The following is a 25002-nucleotide window of genomic DNA, read 5'->3' as shown; positions in this document are numbered from 1 at the left end:
AAATTGTCCCATAATCTTGAAACTAACGTTTCAACGGTCAACAGCTTGCACCGCCAGCTAGCACTTAACGGCCATATTTAATAACTAACGGGACTCGCCGAGTCACTCCGCGAAAGTTTGTCTCTACGCTTTGTCGCGCCGTTGTTCGCGCCAAGATGCAAGACGATTCAGTGTATTTTCAGGAACACGTGTTTCAAAGTATATTGTTAAACCTGCAATCTTTTGAAAGAACAATCAAAATTGAGAAATATTGAAAACCATGACCGACGATAAACACTGAAGTGTAAATACAACAAAATATTATCTTATCGTGTTTTGCATCACGATTTTCAGCAATGGATCACGAAAAACAATTAAAAAATCCGCGTATCGGTCGTCGCGCGCGATTTCGACGTAGCGTCGAATTGAAACGCTTTGCTTTCACATTCGCCGATGCAATTAATTCTTCTCGCCGGCGCATAAATCGAGCCGCGACTTCTATGAATAACATCGGCCGCCGATGCGTCGGGCGATCCGCTTTTGTCTCGCAAGATCAACGACGCTATATCCGCGCGGCCGAACACATCCCGCGCCCGCAACGAATTATCGGCGGGAAAAACCAGCGCGTGTCGCGGGCGATAAATCGAAGGGGGCGGCGGTCGCGCGCCATCGATCTTCGTCAGAACGACGCGCGGGGCTCATGCAGCGGGAGGAAAGCGGACGGGCGTGCCAGGAGTCGGTCAGGTTAACCAGAAAATTGCAAGGCACACACAAAACTCGACTGCACAATGGAATCTTAATTCTGCGAAAGCGGTGGAGTTGAATTCACTCCGCTCCTCTCCGTCTTCGCTTGTCCTCGTCATTTCTCTCCCTCCCTCTCCCCTCCCCCTTCCACCGTCGTCTCGCGTCTTATTCCTTCTCCTTCGTAATTAGGAAGCAAACAGAGCGGCGGTCTTGCCAAGTTGGCGGAGTCGGAGATGAAACAGCAGTTTCCGTCCGCCCATCCTTCTTCCGCCTGTGCCATAGCACCCCACAGGAGTCTATGGCCCCCCCTTTTCCCCCTTTGCTCGCTCGTTCCGTCCCCAGCTACACCGGCTCTCTATCCCAAATCAGCCATCACATTTTCCGGTGTGTCGACGGGCCACCTGACTCTCCTCTTCGACTCGGTACGATTATGTGGAAAGAGCAGGCCGCAAAAGGCGGACGGTATAATTCACTGCCAAACGCAGGCCGCCACTATCGCGCGTTATTTCGCCTTCCTTTCCTGTCTTCTGTTCTTTTTACGATGCGCCGCAATACCCCTTTGGAAATAAAAGACGGGGAAAGAGCGAAGAAGAAAATAAAAATCTGCAAACTCGATACGAGAGAGATGGAGAGTAAGTTCGTCTTACGTCGTCGTCATTTCGCGAGCTTCCAGTTTCTTTTTTACGATGTAATTATCTCCTGCGTGTCGATTTCCATCGCTTTTCAAACGCTCGGATATCTTCGCAGCGATCAAAACGTCAGGAGTTTATAGCGACATCGATTAATAACTCGATGTCATGCTGTCGAATCATGAATTCATGCTATTTCATGCGTACATGGCGATAACGACAAAGTTCTCTGTGTAAGAGATGAATTCTTACAACTGTTCTATGATAATTTTAGATTGTTTCAAATCTTAACGATGAAGTTGAATCGTAATCTAATGGACAGATATATTTCATTCGTTTAATTTTGTTTATCTCTGGTTGATTTTCAGCTAATTTCTCTTTCTTCCTAACTTTACGATTATTTCCTCTATTGTAAAAACAAATGTGTGATCTAAAGAACGATCAGCTGTGGCTGGAGCTCTACTTAGAAAAACTGCATTACAAATATCCGGCAGTAAAAAGCGTCGCTGCTGAAATACATGCGATGAGAGCTACTACGGCGGATGCAAGGGTTAAACATCGACGTGCTCGAGAGAGACGTATGCGCGTGCGCTCATGTCGCGTGCATTCATCCTGATTCGGGGATACAGGAAGCTCGGTCGGCTCACTCTAATTCCATAGAGTATCCCTGGAGAGCGCAGGAGACGACGAGGAAAATGGATTGAGCTCGACTCCGACGCCGCGGTCGACTCTTTATTCAAAATAATACGAGGCGCACAGTTATCGTTATTGTTCTCGAAGCGCGAAACACGCCAGGAAATTGCAATTTCGATACGCTCGATGGGCAGTTATTTTTTTTCTTTGATTAAGGAGAGCGCGAAGAGAATGAGAGAAATGATGCCTGTTTCTCACGTTGCAGATCGCGGAGGGCGCGATAATTTCCATCCGCATACCGACCAACCCTCGTCGTTAAAAGTCGACGCGATCGCGCAAGAGATCGAAATTTATCTCGTAACAAAGAAAGAAGTAAGAACGCTTGAGCGTGTTCGAGAGATAAATGGTAACAGGTGGTATTCGAGCGTGCCGCGTAATAAGTTTTCGCGTGGACTAAATGCGAAGCTATACCGCCCGCTTTTTACGGCCCGCCATTTTTCATTGCTCCGCTTTTCCTCTTTTTCAGCAATTGCCGAAGACTCGAAATAAAACGCGACGACGCGGATTACTGCTTCCTCGCGCAGACTTCGTCGACATTTTCGTTAAATTACATATATTTTTTTTATTTTATATTTATTTTATATTGCATTCTATATTTATATTCATCTCTATTTTTTCCCCTCTCTAAAGATCTGCAACAGAATTGTATAATAATCAACTTTCGGCAAGAAGGCTCTCTCATCGTGATACAATTATTTTGAACAATTATTAACACGGAATATGATTTGTCTGATTGAACATGATTTTTATCATTTAACTTTTTTTGAGAGAATTGCAGTAAGAAATTGGAGGTCTAAATGTGGAGGTGAAATCTGTTTAAAAACTTGGCTACTCCTTATTTCAGCCTGAGAGCTCCCCATATTACGTAATCTCCCTTATCGTCCTTGCGGTTTGCTAGAGATCATGGCAATTTTACTTGAGCGACAAAGCGCTTATTCCAATTTAGGGCCTAGAAAAGTTAGTCTCCCTCTCTCCGTGAAAGGACTTTTTTAATTAAAGTCAGAAATAAAGGTGTCGAGAAAACGAAATGCCACATCTAAAGTTTCCGCCAGGCCAGGATTTGCTCCAACCGTAATCTTTTCGGCTCATGAAATTATTCTCCATAATTTAACCAGGTGACTTATCCAACTTTGCGTTATTCGCTTTCGTATATTTATAAGTACATATTATTAGTGTAGATTTTATCCTAATCCTGAAAACGTTTTATTTTATTCACTTACAAAGCTTAAAAAAAAAAAATAAAAAATGACAGAAAATTTACATTTTTTTTCTAGAAAATAAACGCTTTAAGAGAAGGAAATACTTAAATATAAATATAATTTACACATTTCAAAATACACAAGATATTGTAAGTTCAGATAATGAAAAAAAAAAGCATATTATAAGACACACTGTTAAATCTGAGATTAAATTCTCGGGGAGAAAGTCAGCGATCCAACTCTTTCTGTCTTTCTCTCTTTTTAAATATATTATGATGCTCAGGATCCTTATCATTTCTCTTTGCAGAGGCTTACGTAAATCTGGGGGCTGCGCTGATTTCGGTCGGACGCGGCACGGAAGCGGCTGCGGTTTTGCGCGCCGGTGCATCCTTGGATGGTTCCGGACTGAAGGACAAAAGGGCTCACGAGGCGGCCAAGGTGCAGGCCCTCCTTCAATTAGGCGCACTGTATGCCGATCAGGGTAGATTACAAAGAGCCCTGTCAGCATACAGGGAAGCCCTGCGCTCCCTGCCGGATCACTATCCACCTCAGGTTAGTAGTTCACCGCTTCCTCTTCATTACGTCACTAAGGCAGAATAACTTGATGCGCGCGCGAGAGAGCTATGAATACTTAGAGCACGTATAGTTGGTAAGTGCCTGCGAGGCCCCGTCTTCGTTTCGCTTCGAGCGATTTTATGCAGTTTCTCTCTTCCTCTCTTTCTCTCGGTCTTTCCCTCTCTGTTTCTGCCTATCTATCTTTCCGAAAATTAGGTCTAATGAAATTCATATCGACGTATCGATTACACATCCGTACAAGTTGTATGAACTAACATAATCTGATTATACCAATAACTTTGAGAATTTAGTTGCATTTATCAGGTGTCATAAGTGTGAGATTGAATTTATAGAGAAACTTAATGAAATAGAGAAACTTAATGAAATTGTTGATTAAAATTGATGAAAGAATAAGATTTTGAAGTACACATCTATTTTATCTTTTGACAAGAAATATCGTCGTATAAATTGGCTCGCAAACGCGACAGTTAACTACAAAAACGATTGCCATGAATCGTTCTGCCTGCCTTGGTCGATTGCACTCGGTCGATTAACAAACCGGGGACGCGGTAAACCGCTTCGAACGATTCATCGAAAGCGGTCCGTAAGAAAGTAATCAACTCGAAACAGATTTCTGATGTTTTCGTCGGCCGACCCTTCGATTACTAATTGCTTTCCAAGATTATTGTTGCCTTCGATTCACCCGGGGCAATTCAACGGTCTCCACTCAATCATCGTCTGCATCATGCCAAGCAATATATTCTTTGGTTTGCTTGTTCTTTCGTTCAGCATGACGATCAAAAAGAGGAGAAAAGTGTATTTTCATGCTGAGCACTTTACGTAAACTATATTATAATGGAACAGCTATAGAGATTCATTCCATTTAGTTGTCATACTACTCTTAACTTTTATATACATAATATACGAGTACAAAATATAAAAAATTAAAAAATTAAAACTAAAAGTTAAAAGAAATTCAAAATTCATAGAAAATTGATCGAAACCAATATGAAATTAGTATTGTTTTGAAAAGAACAAGAAAACCATTTACGTATTCATACATTTTAAAGAAAAAAAGAGATAAGGAAAGAGAGAGTAGAGAGGTTGCGTGACGATGACATATTCCGAAAGCATCGATATTTCCGAATCACCGAGTACGTGAACAGTATCGTATTCCCACCATCCTAGCGTCCCTTTTCCGGTCTCTCCTCTCCCCTTGAAAAATCAGGAAAACGCTCCTCGCGATCCATTCACTCGCTGCCGGCTTTTTCTTACTTTCTCCTTCCTTTTTCCTTTTTTTTCCCCCTCTCGCCATCATTCCCGATGCAACCCATCCCCGACCACCCGCATCGCAACGACGCACAGGGCGAACTTCCCGCGAATTTCTTCCGCGTAGGGTAGCTTTACCCGCCATCATCCGACTTTTCTCTCGTCCCCTCTTCCTCGCGTGCTCGTTCCATCGTCCTTCTTTTCTTCTTGCCTTCACAATCCACGTCTAACTTTTTGAACGCATCGCAAGCGAAGCGACAACCTCGGATCGCGCATCGGCCAGCTCCTCTCGCGCCTGGAATCGACGCCGAAGCGAGAAGTTTGCATTTTTACGAGACACACTACCCCCGGCGTCCCGTCTGAACCGACCGACCAACCGATCGACCATCCCTGTTTCCTTTCTCTTCCCGTTTTCTCTTCGTTTTACATGCTACAGTCGCGTTCTGTTCGACGCATCGCCGTGGAATTCCTACGCGACAATTTATTCAAAAAGTATTTTTCGCCTTCCCGTGCTTCTCACGCGCTGCTGCGGGTACGTATATATACGTATGCATATATCTAAGCATATGTGTGTGTATGCGGGAGCATATGCAGCGAAGACGCTGCAGATGCGCCAAGAAAATGCGAGAGCTCGGACCTACGAGGTTCCACGATTTTTCCACAAATATACGTCGACTACCCGGCGTGCTATGGACCTCTCTTTCTCTCTTGTTACGTTGAGATAAAATTGTCTACGTGTCTTCGCCCCTGAGAGCAGTAAACGCAGAACTTTATTTTCGCCTTTATTAACTTTTATGAATAACACGGTTAAGTGATTTTTCACAACAGAGAGATTTAATAAATAGAAAATTTTTTTCAATTCAAACAACAAATTGTACAAGTAAGTCAATTATATATCAATAAATATACAATAAAAATATATATGTTCTAAATAAAATTCCTGCTTTTTCGTATTAATTGAAGAATTTATATTTTATTTGATACATGTGTATCGGATATGTAGTTTTAGAGAGTAGATAATGTATTTATATTTAAAAATTTTTATACATGTAGCTTTCGGATATTTTCGAAATATTTTTGAGATTACACGCATTGAAACTGAGCGACTAAACTGCTATTTAAAAAATGGCTCGAAATAATAACGGTTTCGGCTGTCGCGTTACCAACGCGATTTGACGTGAAAGCAATGTTTGTCGATCGTGAGTGACGTAACAGTTGTAACGTCAAAGTACGAATTCTATGTACGTGTCAAATGCAAAACGTGTCTATAGTTATCGACGTGAATGCGAATAAATGAGTTGCGCGCATATATACGCGGCAAAAGTTGGAAGAAAATGCATTAACCGCGCGATTAAAACGCGCATTCGAACTGAATAAAGTATTTTTCCGATATAAAACGTCACGGTGCCATTGAATAATGCGCTTTAGAACGTGACCGCGAAACGAGAAACGGGACTGAGAGAAATGGTTCTATCCTAGCGCGCGAAATTAGATGCGTCCATCTCGATATTTCGCTTTATTCACTCGACATAATTTCCCATTCGAGCCTCATGATTGGCAATCGCGATAAAACGAAAAGACGAGGAGAATCGCCGGCATTGGCACGTTTCCACGCCAAACTTTTCCCCGCCATGCAGTTATTCGCGCCGTCGCGTCTCGCGTTCACCTAATTGATTAAACCTCCTTTCTACCTCTCTTTTTCCTCGTCTCTCTTTCTCGCCAGGCGGCAGAGAATCCGAAATATCTGATATTACACAAATTGAAATTCCTCTCTTTAAAACTTTTTGCATTCCGTCCCTATCGACAGCGGCACGATTTTATTCGATTGTCGGACGTAAGTCGCCTCTTCCTTCTCGGTGCTCTCACTTCCGGAATAACTATTTCCGCAGTAAAAGTCGAGGAGAGAGGGTCCAGAAGGAAATCGTTATGAAAACACACCACAAGTCGTTTATCCCGCGAAAGTTTCGAGTGCACCGTCGCCGTTTCGGATATATGCACGTAAAGGGGTATTTCGCAAATGCCGTCCTGAGAAGTCGTATATTTCCTAAAGTTCCAGGAACATAATTTGCTTGAAACGAGAAAAATTTATTACGACGTGAATACCGAGAGTATGATTATTTCAAAATCTAATATGTTAATAATTATATTTTTTCAAAATATTCGTTTGCACATGTATAACTATTAAATAATTCGTTCAAAAAATTGTTCTTTCTTGTATCTAAAAGTTAAATAGTTATAATTGTATCGTGACAAAATTCTGAAAAAAATAATTTTTATTCTAAAATTTAGTCTGCAAAAAAAATGAAAATAAATATACTTGCACAACATGTATAACTTAAAATAAATTGTTGCCACGTTGCTCACTGCTATTGTGAGAGTTTAGTTTTATCTTTAGCTTTTTCGCGATACAAATATCTCCCCTTCATAGATTCGATTCGACCTACTTTGAGCAAAATTATTGATAAGTGATTCTTTAGCTGAACAGACTCGTAACTAAACTGAATTTCAGAAGAAAGGAATTATCACGATGTTGAATTTACGATTCTGTTATTTTTGAAAAGCGAGTTTCCGTTATACGACACGTCACATTTCGAATATTTGCAGAGACCCATGAGAAGCGTATCTTAAAAATTCGCAAGTTGAGTCCTCCATCAACGAAAATAGCCAGCCGATACGGTAATAGCCGTCAAACCGCATTTCGGGCACCTCAAATCGGAGCTCTGCCAGCACCACCGCCATCCCCCAGGGACACGGAAATGGCCGGCGAATCGTAACTTTAAATTGGCCGTCCGAGTGATATCGGGTGGCTCAGGCGGAACGGCATCGACCGTGAGAAGAGAGCTTTCGTCGAAACGAAACGATTCTGCCGTTTTTCCATCCCGAGTTATTGCTTCTCCGCGATTTTCGGGAACTTTGCCGGCATCGCGCTCGCATCGAGTTATAATATCCTCGACTGAGTACTTCGATGAACTTTCAGCGGCTTCTAGCCACCGATAGGACCTCGGCGGGACTTCCTTCCGAAACCTTCTCTCAGTCGAGAAGTGCCTGCGGGAATTAGATAGCGAAACTTCCAAAGCATCCCTTGGTCATAAGTCGGTGGAATATTTCATCATTTAATAAAAGAGCCGCTGCGCGCGCCAAATTATTGTCGTTTCTCAAATTTCCCCAAGACTATGAGGATATATATTATGAAAGTGATAGAAAACAAATTTTATGTGCTTATTAAATACACACACACACACATATACACTATATATATATATATATATATATATATATATATATATATATATAATTTCTATTTTATTATACTATTTTATTAATGATTTATGAAAATAATTAGTATGCACTTTATATCGTAACAAATCATAAAATGAAGTCTTTAGTAACGAGAGATTCTTATATTTATAATATATAATATATATTTATAGGATTACAATTGTATCATTATCGTGAATAATCGTGATTACAATTATTTTGACAATGAACTAAGCAATGGCGAGCAACAAACGAAGATTTTACCCCAAATGATGATGATAAAAACGCGAACAGCCGGCGACTATTGTTCTTTTGTCCTCATTGCAAATAGCCTTGACGTAGCATAATTCATTACTATAGCTTTGCTTAAGACCGCATTAATTAGTACTTAGCAATTAGCCGGTGCTCGTAATACGTTATTCTTAAGTCCGCGCGATTTATCATTCTCATTCTATTCGAGAAATTAAAACCATACTGATTGTGAGGGGAAAAATATCAAAGAGTAAGAAGAAAAATAGCAAGAAAAAGTATATTCTTCTTGAAATATTACAAACATGTATCAATATGTTATATGTTCATTAAATGCATCAAGTCTCGAATTAAGGTAAGCATTAAGTTCACATATTTCAAAAAAGGAAATTAATACTTTTAATCAGAAAAAAATATATATTTTTTTTTAATAGTGATGCTATTTATACAAAGTCATTCGTATATCGTCTTCCATCGCATTCAGTGATATTGGAATCTATTTTTTAAAAAAAGTATAGATATCATCACAGTTTAACGATATTTTTATCGAGAAACAAATGAAATTATTACGATATATTTCATAAGTATTTTATAGAATTTCATTTTGGAAGAAAGAAGGTTAAATCAGATGGCTTAACATATCGCGCCGCTAAATTTCTTATATATTTTTTTGCCAAACGCTCCAGATATCTCGATACTAAAAATATGTTAGTCGCGACGGAGATAAAATGCGATATATGTGTCATTTATTTATTTCCCAAACACAGGATATCCATCGTTTTCGCGTATGCTGCGTTCAGCATATCGCGATTGATTTCGTCGGTGAAGATGCGGAATCCTGTCGAAACTTTTCCATCGCGTTTTAGACTCGATCGAATCCCCTTCCATTCGGTTCCGATCCCCTTTTACGAGACATCAATTATGACCGACAAACTTTGCGACTTCACATTCATCTCGGCGGAATAAGTAGCGGGACGGAAAGTTTCGGAGGAAAATCGCCGGTACCGGCTGGCTGGCTGGACTGTCGTGGCTCGTAACGAAAAATTAATAACCAGAAACTTTTTTCCTTGCCGAACCATTTAGCTCTGTCGATGCGACCGCACGTCGAAGGAGAAAGAACGAGGTGTATGCGTTTAATTTGATTATTTAATGATGATAATTTGTATTTTAATCACATACAAAATTTATGGAAATGTTAGTGATCTTTTTAAATAAAAGACAATTTATATAAATTATTTCAGTCTCCTTTTACAAGACATCAATTATAACCGACAGAACAAATTTTGTGACTTCATATTCATCCCGGCGGATTTTTATTAATTGAAAATTTATCGCAAGTCTTATTTAAAATTATATGAATTAAATATCTTTGTATAAATTTTTGATACATACATTTGTATTTGCTTATAAATTCCAAATACAAAATATTTCTAAATTTTTACAAGTTTACAAAATATTTCTAAATAAATATAACATTTACGAAGTTACGTTAAAACTTAAAGAATCTGTGTTAAATAATTGATATTCTCATTCTTCTCGTCAGAAGAAGATACAATACCTAATCATTCTCGTTACATTTAACAAACAAACTTTGTATTAAAAATACAGCAATTAATCGAACCTCGATTGAGTTTGTCAAGTGATTAACAATTAAACAACTAAATCAGTTGAACGATTAATTGTGTAAACTATTTTAATAATTCAACAACACCAATATCGTTTCAAACCGACGCAACCAAACCTTTCAATGTTCCTGTGCTTTGAGTAGCGTTTCCACGTAAAATGTTATTGCACGATTTCTGTCAGACACAGTAGTTCATTTAATTCGCAAACAAACGACAATTGTATATTATACGTAAATATCTTACGAAAACGTTCTTTACAATTTCAACGACATATTTTAACGTCACAATTGCGTTCTTTTATTACAGAAATCCTTTCATTCAACATATTTTTTAGAGTTTTATCAAACAACTCTTTATTTCATTAAAACTTTTTATTCATTTTCTAGTTTTCTTTTATTATTTGCATATTACTGTAAGATATTGTGATTAAAATTAATTGCCGATTGAAATTAATAATAATAAGTGAAACAATTTTCAAGCTCTTAATAGATTTAATCCACAAATTGACCAAAGTTATAATAAATATTATCACAAAAGTTCTAGTCTAGTTGATACATGACTAATGCTTCGGTGAATATCTTTATTAAAACAAAAAGCTTTTACTTAAATTACTAGAAATTATATTGGTGTGTGTATTAGCGATATGATTCGATATAAAAAATATCTTTTAAAGATGTTTAATAAAGTGTAGCTAACATATTAAAAGTTTAACGCATGATTTAAATTTTATTGCCATTGTGTCGCGACGTATAATATATCTGCGCCCGGGATAATAGTGTCGTGATAACGATATGGCAAACAAAAGACCCTGGCGCGACGAATTTCCCGGAAAAATCCCTGGCACCGTTGGGAGTCGCGAGATCGACGAACCTAGCTGTCCGAAAAAGAAAAGCGCTATGGAGAGACACCCTCGTTTTACATATCGTTTTAATAACAGAGGGTCGCTTTGTGCAGCAGTGTTTGAGTGGCTAATTAGGTGCTTGCAACCCTCCGACAGGCGCACAATGCTGCTCGAGGTAATTTCGCAACCCCTTCTGTCTTTCTCGTCTACCCTCTTTCGTTTTTTCGTCCTCGCTCCTTGGCAGCAGGCTTAAAATGTCCCCCTCTTCTCATCCGCCCTTTCCTCGAAGACCGAGTATTGCGCTTCTCGCAAATATGTATATTGTCAATTCATCAATCAACTCCCGTCATCGTGAAACGTTTCGATCCTTACTCTTTTACATTTAAGGATGAGTTTTAACTGTTCTTTTCAGGATATAGTGCTTCGTAATTCCGACGAAGCAGCGAAGCTATTCCTTTAACGGTTTAACGCTCTCGGTGCTATCGATCGACGGCGAGATCGATAAGTGGAAAGGAGTCAAAAGTAAAGAGAAACTTTTAACCTTATCAGAACGAGAATTAAGGGCGCCTATAAAAGAGCCGTCCCGACAATTATTTGCTAGTAACAGTTTGGAACGGTTAAAAGGCTATTGCGAGCTACGGCTTGACTTACGATCTCAAATGAAAGAAAGTTTATTTGAGTAATTGCGGTACTGCGTATATTGCTAATAAAAAAAATTCTTATTTTTCACGATAGTTATAGGAATTTAATATAATTTTACGTAATATTATAACAATTTTCTACACATTATTTTAAAATCAAATATAAATAAATGTCTTCACCCACTTCTTTCTTTAAAAAAAAACTAGGAATACACGAGACAAAATAATCATCGCAACTTTGCTTTCTCGATTTTGCGATTCCCATCCGATATTCCGAAGTGGCAAGTCGATTTACAATCGAATGCAAGAAGTAACGAGAATATTTCCAAAGTCACCAGAGGGACTCCTCTGAATGCGAGAGATGTGTGCTCCCGGCGATGTACTTTGCAGGTCGTTCTATCTATCTACCTACCTACCGGTCGCCCGCGGGGATCCTAATGGCTTCCTTAGGGCCATGCGAAAAACAGCGAGAAGCTTTTAAATTACAAGCCAACATCCCCGGACCTCTCTCGCCCTCGCCTCGTCAATCCTCCCATCCACCGCTCCCGTACTTTGCTCTCTACCTTTTTGCGCGCGATTTTAATTTTAACGCGAGCCGCTGCCCGACACACCGCTCCGCGGTGCCGCCGTTGCACTTTAATCTTCCAGAAGAACGCCTATTGTGCATCGTCCTCCCTCCGTCCGTCCGCACCCGGGTCGTACCTCCTTGCCCTCTTTTCTCGCCGGCCTTCTGCGCGCACCTTCGCAATAAAAAGAAGGCGAAGGGAGAGGAAAAAAGAGGAAGGGACGGAAGGAATTCCGCGGGCGTACACCGCCTCATGCCACTCGCGCGAATTAAGCACTCTCGCCTCGTCGTCACCCTTTGTTCCCGATATCGTCACGATGTCGCGACACGCTAATATTTTTCTTTTGCTCCCTGAGATCTGCGGTCTGGTGTACGTGCATGGGATTACCTCGCTGGCGGTGAGGATTTTTGAATCGAGGAAGCTTAAAAGATGACTCGCGATGCCATCTCATTTTGTGATTACGAAAACGCATCATTGTGATGCGCGCGATTAAGATGTATTTTTTTCTATACGAGGAAATTTGTTTACACAAGTGAAAATTAAAGTATTATTATTGCGTATGTTAGATGTCAGATATATGTTGAATTTTGAAATATTAAAAAATAATTTCGAATTTATTAGTTTCGGATTTAATTCTACTTCGAAGGCCGATCTTAATTGATGCGCCGATTTGCATTTGAAATAAATTACATGTTGATAGATGGTGAAATTTAATTCAGGCATTGCCCGGAGAAGCATCGGGGCGACTTATCGATCAGAGAACCCAGTTGATTAAGACGGTCCGTCGTGTCGCAAATCCATCCGACAGCCGTTCTCTAGTAGACGACGGGAAACTTACTTACTCGCACCCGACCATGCCGGAGCAAAACTCTCCAATTCTTGCCTATCTACGGAAAGTCACCGAAAGTTTGCGCCATGTGCTATCAAAGGGACCGGGGGGTTCGGATAGTAGTACGTAGTCGAACAAACAAGAAAGTCGAAAGAAGTAAAGCGAGAGCACCGGGAATCGGGATAGTGGTTGTGCCATCTTAAGGGAAAGGGGGTCATGTTTCGCTCGCTCACATTTTCTATAGAAATCCGCAAAAAATTCGCGCTCGATTTGCGATTTCATCGTTCAATTACAGCAACAGCATTCTTCATATCGACGAGGTTTTTTTCTAAAAAAGCTGTGATGAAATAATGTTTTTTCGATTGACAATGGAAGAATCAGTTACCATTGTTCGACAATGGTTCGACGTAATCCGATGGAATTATACATTTAATGCATGTTATATTAATTTCTTGTTATCGACAATTTTTATGAACGATACAATATATTTCAATTTTATTCTCCATTTTATTAACTCCATTTTACTATCTATATAATTACACACTAGTAATAATTCTATAAAGATTTGATAAATATGTTACGGAATAATATAAAACAAAAAATATTAAAAAATAATAATTAAAAATAAAAGATGTAAGTTAAGTCGACCACACTGGCAATTTATTGATTGGTAATGTATCACAATGTTTCAACCATGGGTTTTGGTCCTCATCAAGTGAAAGTATCTTAATTAACTATTATATTGTGAGAAATAAGAAAATCACTGTGTCAAGATTGCATTATGTCAACCTCTCCAACATAATAAGAAAGACTAAACGATCTTTAGTTTATCATAAATATTGTTTAAATTCTCAGTGTTCTTTTGTAAGTTAATAGTGTTGTCAAACTTTTTAATAAAAAACATTTCAGCAATTTCTCTCTTTCTCACATATTTTTCATTATGTAAAATAACCGGTATTGACCAATCAAAGTCATGATTAAATTCCAATTTATGTTTACTAATGACAGAAAGATTGCCAGTGTGGTCGATTTAACTTACGTCTTTAATTTTATCTACTGGCGACATTTAAGAATTTAACATTAATAATTAGAAAATTGATCAATTATAATTAAACATTATTTATATAAATATAATAAATCATACTTGGAAAAATAGTCTCTTACACTACCAATATACATTGAACGATAAAAACTACGCGAAAATAAAGATGATGAAACGAATCTATGTATATTACGCTTTCGTCGGCGAATCTGAGTAGCAAAGCTGTAAACAAGTTCAATATATCATAGCAACGCATCAAATTTTTTTCGATTTAATAATTCACCGTACTGTTTACCGAAACTAGTAGATGACAGATTCATAAATCATGCACGCTCGTGATTAGTTGATGATAGTTACTGGGTGAGCTGCAGGAGATTGTGGCCAAAAGCAGCGAGAGAAGAAACGGGGATCTTGCATCAAAAGGGTTCGATCCTTGTCCCAAACCGGTCCAAGCTTTTGGGCGGACAAAGGATTCTAAAGGGGCGAAGGAAAGAGGGAGTCGGCACCCGCAGAAATTTACTTCCCAAAACGAGGGTCTAATCGCCGGCGCGATATCTCTCAGGACTTTACGATGCCGCGTGGCCCTGAACATACATACATACATACATACATACATTTGTGCGCGCGCGCGCGCGTGTGTGTGTGTGTGCAACCCCCGAGGCTCCCTACGTGCCAGCCCGCGCAGTAAAACATCGCCGGCAAGATTACACCGGAGTTTCGCCAGTTCCCGATGTTTTATCACGATGGCCCTCGGTTCTCCCCTCGCTCTTCTCCTGCCTTCTCGCTCCACGGCGTGCATGGTTGGCGACGTTGTCCCGTGGAAAGTTAGATGAAACTCTACGAGAGCGGCGCGGCGGCGCCTCCGTGAATCTCGCTTCGGGAAGGTCGCATCTCCTAATCGTAATCCCGAAAATTCGCCGAGAAAATCGGCATCGAACTATCCTCTTTTTCTTCTAAATGAGAATCATCTTGTGCAAAAAATAAAAATCGCGGAATAATTTCTTGGCGTGTTCCCATAGACGTTGCGGTATTTGCATGAAAGAATGATAAATGGCCAAGATTGGACGATGACTTGGTGTACAGCAATGAAAGTATAACAGTATCCGGGGAAGATAAGAAAGAATGTATTTCGAACTCTCGAGAATATAATTTTTCTTCCAATAATGTTGGAATCCCCAGTTCTTCCCTTCTCGCTAACCTTTATTTCCGAAAAAATTGCGATGTAATAAAAATTATAAATAAAACATCAAATAAATTATGCATATTATTTTTTACAATACGTAAATTATATTTTACAAATTAAAATTATAGTAAAATTCAAGTATAATTATCTAAAATATAATTAATTATAAATAATTATTAATATAATTATAGTGATCGAATTAAATGGTCAAGAAACTATACGATAAAGTATACATGTAAAATATAAATGTTTTTATAACGAAAACACTTATGTTTTATAAAAACATTTATATTTTACGTATACTTTATCGTGTTCATTGACACATATTCGAGGATCTCGTTACCAAAATGTCATTCAATGGTATAAATACAGCGAACACCATTGTCTCTTGTGAATCGGAAAATCATTAATAGTATAATGAGACGGGATCCCACATTGAGTGAAAGCCCGAAATGAGATGAAACCGTAATCCGCCCAATATTGGTTAGGTAAAACCCACCAGCTGCTATCGATCAAATTACTGGACCATCACATCGCTACTGATCCTTGCGTATTCTGTGATGAAAGGCCGTTTCAAAGCATCTTTCTTTTAACATAAACAGCATCCTATATAAATAACAAATATCCTGATATTTCATGCGGCGTCATTTCATTTTTTTAAATCTTATTTTCTTATAAATCTAAAATTTATCTAAAATTCAAATGTTCTTGAAGAATATTGTGATTAGAAAATTAAATTAAATCAATCATTAAATAAAAAATTATATAATTATATAATTTTAATAATTAATAATACGTTAAAAAAACTTGCATCATACTTTGATATTTTTCCAAGTGTATTAAAAACAAGAAAATTATTCCTTTTAAATAAAATCTTTAAAATTTTACTACACTCAATTTTATTATCAAACAGTTCTTGCTGCGCGACATCAAAGTAATCGCGACGACAATAAGATTACGAAGAATTAATCCACTTGCCCGGTGTACGTAATCAACCGTCTCATTGTTCCATTCAAAGACTTTGTCAAATCTTCTTCGCGAGACGAATAATCCCTATTTCAGTTTTCTGTGCCAAACGCGCGTTTGTTATCGAGTTACCGAACAGATGCGAGATTCGTGAAAGTTAGATATCGCGAGGAACTTTTCTGTGCCTTGACTATGCCAGAGAATTCACCTCGGATGCTAATTTATACGACTTTGTACAAGCACGTGTTCTGAATCGATTCACGTGCTTCACAAAATGCTGAAAATATCCGCACGGAAAAACTACTTAATATAAGTTCCCAATTCCTGATTTGTCCAACTCCACTTTATTACTTTATATTTTTTATGCCCGAGAGCTGGAATATTTTGGATTTTCATTTTCATCGAGTCTACATCATCATATATATATATCCTATTCATCGCCAATTTTCCAATATCACATACGCGATAGTGTCGCAAACTTACTTCTGGTTTGCGGTTAGAGCGAGCTATGTGAGGAAAGGGAGCAGACTCCGTACCCTTTCACAGATAGAAACCGTTCGAGAGCGCGCGATGTGTCGTTTTAATCCGATTATTTCTAGCGATTAGCTCTCTTGTCTATCGCACGTATATCCTTTTAGCCAGCTTTCGAACATAGTCAGTTAGTCTAATTACCCAGTTCGGCTTGCGCTGTCCTAATTGTTTATCCCGTTGCGAGAGGCAGTATGCAGATGTCATCGACAACGACAGCAACGACGACGACATCCTCAGCCACCTGCACCCTCTCTACATTCTCCCTCTTTCTTCCCCTCTCCCTCTCTCTCTCTTTCTCTCTTTCTCTTTCTCTTTTACATAGACAATCGGCGGAATCTGGAATATGCCGCATTAGAGGTAGAGATAACTTCGTGCCGGCGTACGATTCGACGTAATTCTCGACCGGATTAACCGTACTGCACCGTGGAAATTCTTCGCGCAATCATTCGCGTATTAATTCTACGGAATCTCTGACGGCAAGGCAGAGATTTAATCTTGAATAATTTCCCATTTTCAATTTCCGGAAAATGCATACGCACTTGAAGCAATCTGTGTTACATCTTTTATTATTGGAGTATATATGTACTTGAACTTATATATCTTTTTGGAACTCCCATATTTAACTCAGTACTTCGAATGCTTCATGTCCAATATGTAAAATTTCAGTAATGTATATAAATGTATAAAATTATAGAATAAAATATTTAAAAAACAATTTAGATAATATTTTGAATAATTATGTCTTTCAGAATGTATAATTTTTCTTTTCTCTTGCTACACAAAAGCATTTTATATTAATATAAGGAGCTTTTGGTATCATCTGTACAGGAACTTCCAAACAATACGATAGCAAATAACGATATACATATGATAATTTATTTTCCGTTTCTCTGATGTATTCGAAAATATTAATCATTGATTCATCGTCCATTTGAACACATATCGTAATGGGATGGACGTGTAATTATTTAGGATGGATTTAATAGTAACGTGATTTTAAATGTTTCCGGTTAATATGTGCCGCGTTTCCGATCGGTTTAATATCAGTTGGGACAATGTTCCGACGTCCACTTAACTATTCATCGATCCGGCAATATTAATTTGCGTGATCGGGAAATGTACACATCGGCTATCTGGTCCGACGATGACAGGATCGAGAAAAAATACATCCTATTATTTTTTGAAAAGTCAAAACGTTCAGCATACCATCGACTCCCATCACACAAAGCTTGATTAAACATTCATCGGACCGCGCTATAAAGCAGACATTCCGGCCAATCGCTGGAAATTGTCGAATACTCGTTCACCGCGACATAAATGTAAACACGATGGGAGAGCATCGAAGTAATTACGCGATGAGTGCGCGCAATAGCTAGATATTTTATAATTACAGGAAATTTGAAGGTTCGCCGAACGATGAGATACATAATTGGAATAGGGGGTATACACAAACTTAATTAGTCCTTAATTAAAAAAAATCATAACGAATCGAAACGATTGCAATTAAGTTTCATGAGTGCACAACTGCATAAAGTATTATTTTCAATTAATTGGCTTTCGTTATCGGAAATTTAAGATTCGAGGCTTGTTTGGAATGGAAAATTTAATATCGAAAATTAAAAAGACTCTTGCCTCGATACGTTTCTAAAGAGAAATCAATTTAAAATTCGGAGAATTGACACCTTCCCTAATATCTTTGATAATTACGGGGAAAACAGTCTATAATCATTCTCTCGAAACATACGTCATACATATCGCGCTATTGCAGTAAATGGGATGTGCGACCCCGAGATCATTATTCCTCGGCGCAGAAAGGCGTGAGAACCATCTCGAGTGCATAAAAGCCGCGTCGATCGGTAGAAGCGTCGCTTTGTGTGCCGCGAGCTCGAGCGAGCATTATGCCTAAGCAAGTACGCGCAACATCCTTGAAAAGTAGTCCAAGTGAATAATGATCCGGAACAATGCGAGCGCGCACGGGGAAAGCCGGTTGCTTTACGCGCGCGCGACTTTGCCGGCGCAATTCTTTGACGCGATGCAGCGGCGCTCGTCACGTTTCCTATTCAGAAGTCGACGCGTATTTTTGCCGCATGAGTAAGAAAATAATGATCGCGATCACAAAGCGGGAACATTCGTCACGGACATAATCATACGTTAGAGTGACAAAAATGTGACAAAAAATACGTGCAAACGTTATCCTCGAGTCTGGAAATGTAGGGCGCCTCCGAATGCGAGATGTGAAGTCCGATATAATTATGTGTCGGAATAATTGTGCGAAAACTGACATATACATCGAAATTTTCTTTTCTTTTTGCATTATCTTCTACGATATTTCGTGCCACAGCAAATATCATTATTTTTCCATTCTATAATTTATGACAATATTTTTGCGATAAAATAATATTCATATAATTATGGTATATATACAATTTGATATAAAATTGAAATTATTCCTGCAAGATTTAAATTCGAAATATTTTCATCTACGAGAATAATTTGTTCAACTATAAATTGCCAGAGCAATTTCGATGTAAGCGTAATAAAACATTTCGAATAGAAGTATCAATTAACATTCCAATTTTCTCCCGTAAAGCTGCCGATTGGAATCGCGTAGCGACAATTCCCCACGAGACATTTTCATGGCGGTGAGAAAACCGCGGGATCCATTGAATCACGAGGCAATCGAGTCTGACGACTGAGTCGGGGTCGTTCTTTTCCTGTCTCTCGTTCGCGCCTTGCCATTTGTCTTCTCCATCCGTGAAAGACTTCACTCCTCAATAATGCCGTCTCGCGGGCTCTCGCCTCGAACAAAATCATAAAAGTTTTAGCCTACTACAACTTCGAGACGCGAGCTGCGGTCTCTCATGTGTGCCCGGGAAGAAGGTTTTCGATGTTACCCGCCTCGTGACGCGCTCTCGATCGCTTTGCTACTTTTCAGTATTTGTATGTGTCGAAAAGAATATTCCAGAAAAAAATGTAAAGTGAAAGTAAGGTTATTTTATTATAAAATTTAAGATTGAGTCTTTTTTAACGCTTACAAATCTCTAATTATTTTCGAGCGTTGAGCATTTCGTTCAAGCAAATTTTTATTTCAACATCTTTAATATTTTATTTCTTTTAATTCAATCTGTAATTCCTTTTCAATTTCATTTTTTATTTTAATTTTAAGTTTAGTATTTTTTAACAAGAATATCAATTTGTAAATTAGTTACCAAGATGTCAAATATATTAAAGTTTTAAAATTTGTGAAAAATGACAATCACATTTATAATTTTCAAGAAATGATAATCGTTAGCGCCGATTCTTCGAAATCGATAAACTTTTCAAAACGAGAAATCTCTTCCGGAATATCGATTATCCTGGCTCCTTCTTTAATTATTATACGTGTTAAAATATCATATCGCGATTCATTCGTGATGAAAATTTCGGAAATGATCCTTCACATTGAAGCGTAATTAATTACGTAGCAGTGGCACATTTCAGCATTCTGCCGCTTGCAATCACATTTTCTAAATTGAAGGTAATTAAGAGCTTATTATTATATTGTAACGCGTATTAAAACGCATATACACGCGTCCGCATACATCGTGGCAATTTGTTACACTTTGTGAATTAGTTGTCGGCAAATTTATTAGTTGTTGAATTTATTAGCATAATTCTCTCTCGGCACGCTAACGAACACTCTCGCGCTTCGATCCACACGTGATTTTCTCGTAAATATAGTTCTCGCTTGTATCGCGTCCCGTGTCGTGCATTTTTCAAGCATCGCTCGTGCTTAATATATTTTTTAACCGATATTTGCATATTAAAGTAGCGTGAAGCGAAAGGGGGAGATTGAGTCTTAAATTTTGTGAAAATAAAGCATATAATAGTATAGACTTCTAAATTTATAATGATATTATAAATTTAAAAGCCTATACTATTATACACTTTATATAAATGATCGATTATATAAATTAGCGAGTAATTTCAGGATTTTCCTAAATTAAGTTTAGCAGTGGTGCAAATAAATAACGCAATCATATTTTTTATTTAAATTATCTTTGTCCAAAAGACGCTGTTAATTACAATGATATTTAGTTGATATTAAGTTGCATATGTCAGAGAGTTATAAAGTTAATGGACACGCAATGAATATATTATAATTGCATTTTCGTTAAAAAAGAAGTCGACTTTCAAAAAAGAGAAGATGTAATGAGTTCAAGTAGATGGAAAAAAGTGAGAATAATAATTCAGAACATTCTTAAGAAGAATTCTTGAGCTTCTTTAATGATCGAAAGAGATTAGATGATATAAAGGAGAATCCTCGTCTGCTTCTTTTCCAGAGCGTGTATAATCTGCTAGGCGAAACGCTGTCCAGACTGCAACAGTACGCGGAGGCCGAGAGGTGGTTCCAGGCGAGTTTGGCCAGCCAGCCTGACCACGTGCCGGCCCACATCACTTATGGGAAACTTTTGGCACGGAACGTAAGTGGTCTTTCGCTTTTAAATATTGCCCGTCGTCGCTCTGTTTCATCTTATCGCGATCTGCTTTCCGAGTCTGATTACATATTGATTGTTACTACTTGAAAAACGATGAGACTGAGCGATACGCGATATATATAACGCGTCGCATAAATATATTTGGGTCAGCATAAAGTCCCCGCTCCTCCCGGCTCTTGCGCATCTCCGAAACTATATTTACATTTGCGCCAGATATCGATTGTGTCCCGGTGGTTTCAACAAATAACAATGGATGACAAGCAAAATTTTTTTTTAGAATATACCAAATACAGTTTTTTCTTTAGGAAAAATTCAGCGTTGAATATAAATCTATTTTTCTGATTTTTTTATCAGGTTTTATTTTTTCTGCGATATATTTTGGATTTTGCAAATGGACGTATTGCCTATTAGACTAAATTTGTCAGTGAAAATGTGACATATTTGCTGCCCGGGAGAAAATTGAAGGATAATACTGAGTGTTATTTTAAAATTTTGAATTTTTAAATATATCTATAAACGTTCATATAAATTTCCTGTTTTTTTTAGATACACATTTGTGTTTACACATACACATGCCCGCACAGTTTAATAAATATAATACATTCGAAAATATTGTCCAATGTAATAGAACAAGCTCCTCAGCCGGTAGCAACCGCCAGGGGGAGGGGGGACAGACAGGGCTATCGAGTTCGCGGTGGCTCACAAGTCGCCTCTGCTTTCTCTCTCTTTAGTCGAGCCGTGTTCTGGAAGCGGAAAGATGGTTCCTGAGGGCCCGCAGATTGGCACCGGACGACCCCAGCGTGCACCATCATTACGGTAAGTCGCGACCGAAAGCTCCTTTAATTGCGACCGTGGGAGAGCGTCGTTATCCGAAATTCGACAGTAGACGCTTTCGTTTATCGCCCTTTCCTATTCTCTCTCTCGTTTTTCCAACATTGCCCCTTTCGCCTCCCCGTCGCGTCAGCCGACATTCCTTTCTGAGCCGCAACTCAATTTAAATATCTAATGCCCGTATTTGTAGTCTCCAATGATAAGGGACTCTCGTTCATTATTAAAGCAATGAAATACACTCTCTTAAGCATCCCGTCTTTGCACCCGGTCGAACGTATCCCCCTCAAGTCGCCACAGTCGAAGCCCTATCGTAACAATGGTATAATTGATTTCCCATCCTCGAATCTGTCCTGAAAAGGAGTCCTCAAAGCTTCTCCCCTCGACCGCGGGAGGCTTCGCGTCGGGAAAGAATCAAAGAACCAAGGATTCGCTTAATAGAAGGGGGAGATAAGAGGATCGTCGTTTCCTCCCCCGAGCCGCTATAAATACCGCTGTAATATTTCCTGCGGGATGATAGTAGATCTGGAGTAAAGGAAGGGAGGCGGACCAACTAATCGAAAAAAAGAATACCAAGGGCACGGGAATGAATCGAGACTCAGGGGGAGAAGGGAAATCGACGGGTATTGAAATTCCGGAAAGAAACTTGGCGACGCTTCAGAACATCGGGTGTGTTAATTCGCGCGCGATATCAAGACGATCTTCTACTCCGTCGTCTTTTTTCCTTCCAATATAACGCAATATAACGTTTATTATTAATGCAGAAAATGTAACTTGTGAAATTGGATGTTTTTTTATTTTTTGTTTGTTATAATTAATATTGAAATAAAACATTTTTTCCCTGTGTAACGTTTTATAGAAGATTTAAAGATTCAATATAAATGTTTTGTATATTTATTTGCCCATTAATTAAAGCTGTTCTCCCATTTCATTAAATTTCTTTTAAAGGTTTCAAGAGAGAGAATATCACTGTGAAAAAAATATTGTTTTTTCGTTACATTTGCAGTTAAAGCTGTTCTCGTGTTTCATTAAGTTTCTTTCAAAGACCCCAAAAACATCACTGTGAAAAAAATACTGTTTTTTCGTCATATTTGCATTCTGCAATCTCATGCCATTTTTTTTTTAAGTTTTCTCAATCAAAACATTCTCCCAAAAAAGTCGAAAAATTTTTTGGTTTATCTGAGAGATATAAAAAGTGACGTACTATTATATTGATAAACATCAAATAATAAATTGTTTTTAAACATATCATTTTTACAGGTCTTTACATATAATTAAGTACAATTACTAGATCTAACAAGTCCATTAAATTTAATTAACCGGATACGATTCAAATGGCCGATTTCTGTGTTGTAAGACAACGCTTGGTCACAAAATTTTCAGGGCTGTTCCTGACGTCGCAGGGCCGATTAGTGGAAGCTGCCGAGGAGCAACTACGAGCAGCCGAGCTGTCGCGATCCGACTACGAACTGTCGGTCGCGGCGGCCTCGGCGCTTCGGCAGGCCGATCGTCGCGATGAGGCCGAGGTCTGGTATCGACACGCGGCCAATCTGAGGCCGCACGAAGCCCGCAGCCACACGAATCTCGGGGCGATCTTACACCTGAACGGCAAGTACAAGCAGGCCGCCGCGGCTTACAGGGAGGCGCTTAGATTGCAACCGGGTGACGCAACGACCATAACGAATCTGCACAAACTGGCGGCGATCTTGGCGTGACCTGAAGAAATGCAGGATGACCGAGAAGGTGGAGGAGAAAACGATGAGAGAGAAGACGGTGCGTGTATTATACGGCGCCGCGCGACGAGGAAGAGGACCCCTTCTTACTGTGACATTACCGTGTACCCCAAGAACCCCCTACCGGCCCGATCTTCCTACCGATATTCGTTTATATCTCTGCGTCGTTGGTGACGCGCGCGTTCACATCGACGACGCGCGGCCGACTCGTATCGCCTGCTATGATATGTGAAGAATAAAAAGCTTCCTTTATTTTTCTCTAATATACGACGGATATATATTTCACATGTGACTCCTTTTTCCTCCCTATAATTTAGCGAGGTGTTGAAGAAGATGGCTACTGCCTCGAACTGCTTCTTCAGGTTTTTATTGCGAGAGATATTTCTCAAATATTTATTTCATTACGAGAGTCGTTATATATAAAAGATATGGAATTAATTAATTTTTTTGTTAGCTCTATCATTCATTCTGATTTGTATTAGATTTCTTCAAATTTGCCATAACGCGAAATACCTTTCTCTTCCTGTACAAACTGCAGGTAAGTTCAGCGCAGATTCGATAAGAGTAAATCAATAATTATTTTAAATCGAAATGTATGGTTATGCTATATCTACATCTAGTTATAAATCAATCATTTCAAAAGGAAAAAGAAGATCTGAAAACATTTGGCGCATTATTCGAAGCGATTACTTGCGATTTCTTTGATGGAGTTCTGGATGAAACTACATAAGCTCTCCAGTGAGAGAGAGAGAGAAAAGTATGTTTTATTTTAGATATTATTTCTTCTCTGTTAATTTTCTCGTTATTATATCTCTGAATTTTTGTTGTTATATTTATAAAAAAATATATATATCAATGTTTCACTTTTCAATTTATAAAAATTTTGTTTGAACTCTATTTTTTTCTTTTTTTAACTATACAAAATATGTTAAGCAAAGTAATTTAATTCACCATTAAAATTCCTTGGATGTTCAGATATTTTTATTCTTCTTTCTTTTCTCTCTCTCTCTCTCTCTCTCTTTTTGTCGGTGAGGTGCTGAAGCTCCATTAATATCGAATCTATTTGCACGAAGGTACCAACTAGAATATTTAAGTTTACACTTTAAATCATACCCCCGAGCAAGTGCCAACGGTGCGAACGAGCCCGGGAACGAGGAATCGGGA

General features: G+C 38.7%; 1 protein-coding gene across 2 annotated transcripts in view; it reads left to right on the top strand.

Annotated features, from left to right (window-relative positions):
* The window catches only part of LOC105258009 (transmembrane and TPR repeat-containing protein CG4341), a 199560-nt gene extending 175457 nt beyond the window's left edge, over window positions 1-24103 (top strand). Inside the window, exons 7-10 of one of the 2 annotated variants that reach the window (XR_003123343.1) lie at window positions 3552-3796; window positions 21122-21262; window positions 21906-22093; window positions 23489-23573. Coding sequence is in view for 1 of the 2 variants with exons in the window: in XM_011268995.3 (XP_011267297.2) it covers window positions 3552-3796; window positions 21122-21262; window positions 22009-22093; window positions 23489-23820 (803 nt within the window). In the remaining variant the exon portion in view is untranslated. Of the gene's footprint in view, window positions 1-3551; window positions 3797-21121; window positions 21263-21905; window positions 22094-23488 lie in introns of both variants that reach the window. The other variant, XM_011268995.3, reaches the window with a different exon arrangement.
* The last annotated feature ends 899 nt before the right edge of the window (window positions 24104-25002 follow it).

Source organism: Camponotus floridanus, unplaced genomic scaffold, assembly GCF_003227725.1.
Source record: "Camponotus floridanus strain SB8 unplaced genomic scaffold, Cflo_v7.5 scaffold5, whole genome shotgun sequence".
NCBI lineage: Eukaryota > Metazoa > Arthropoda > Insecta > Hymenoptera > Formicidae > Camponotus > Camponotus floridanus.
The sequence above is the reverse complement of the archived record's forward strand: the minus strand, read 5'-3'. Positions and strand labels throughout refer to the sequence as shown.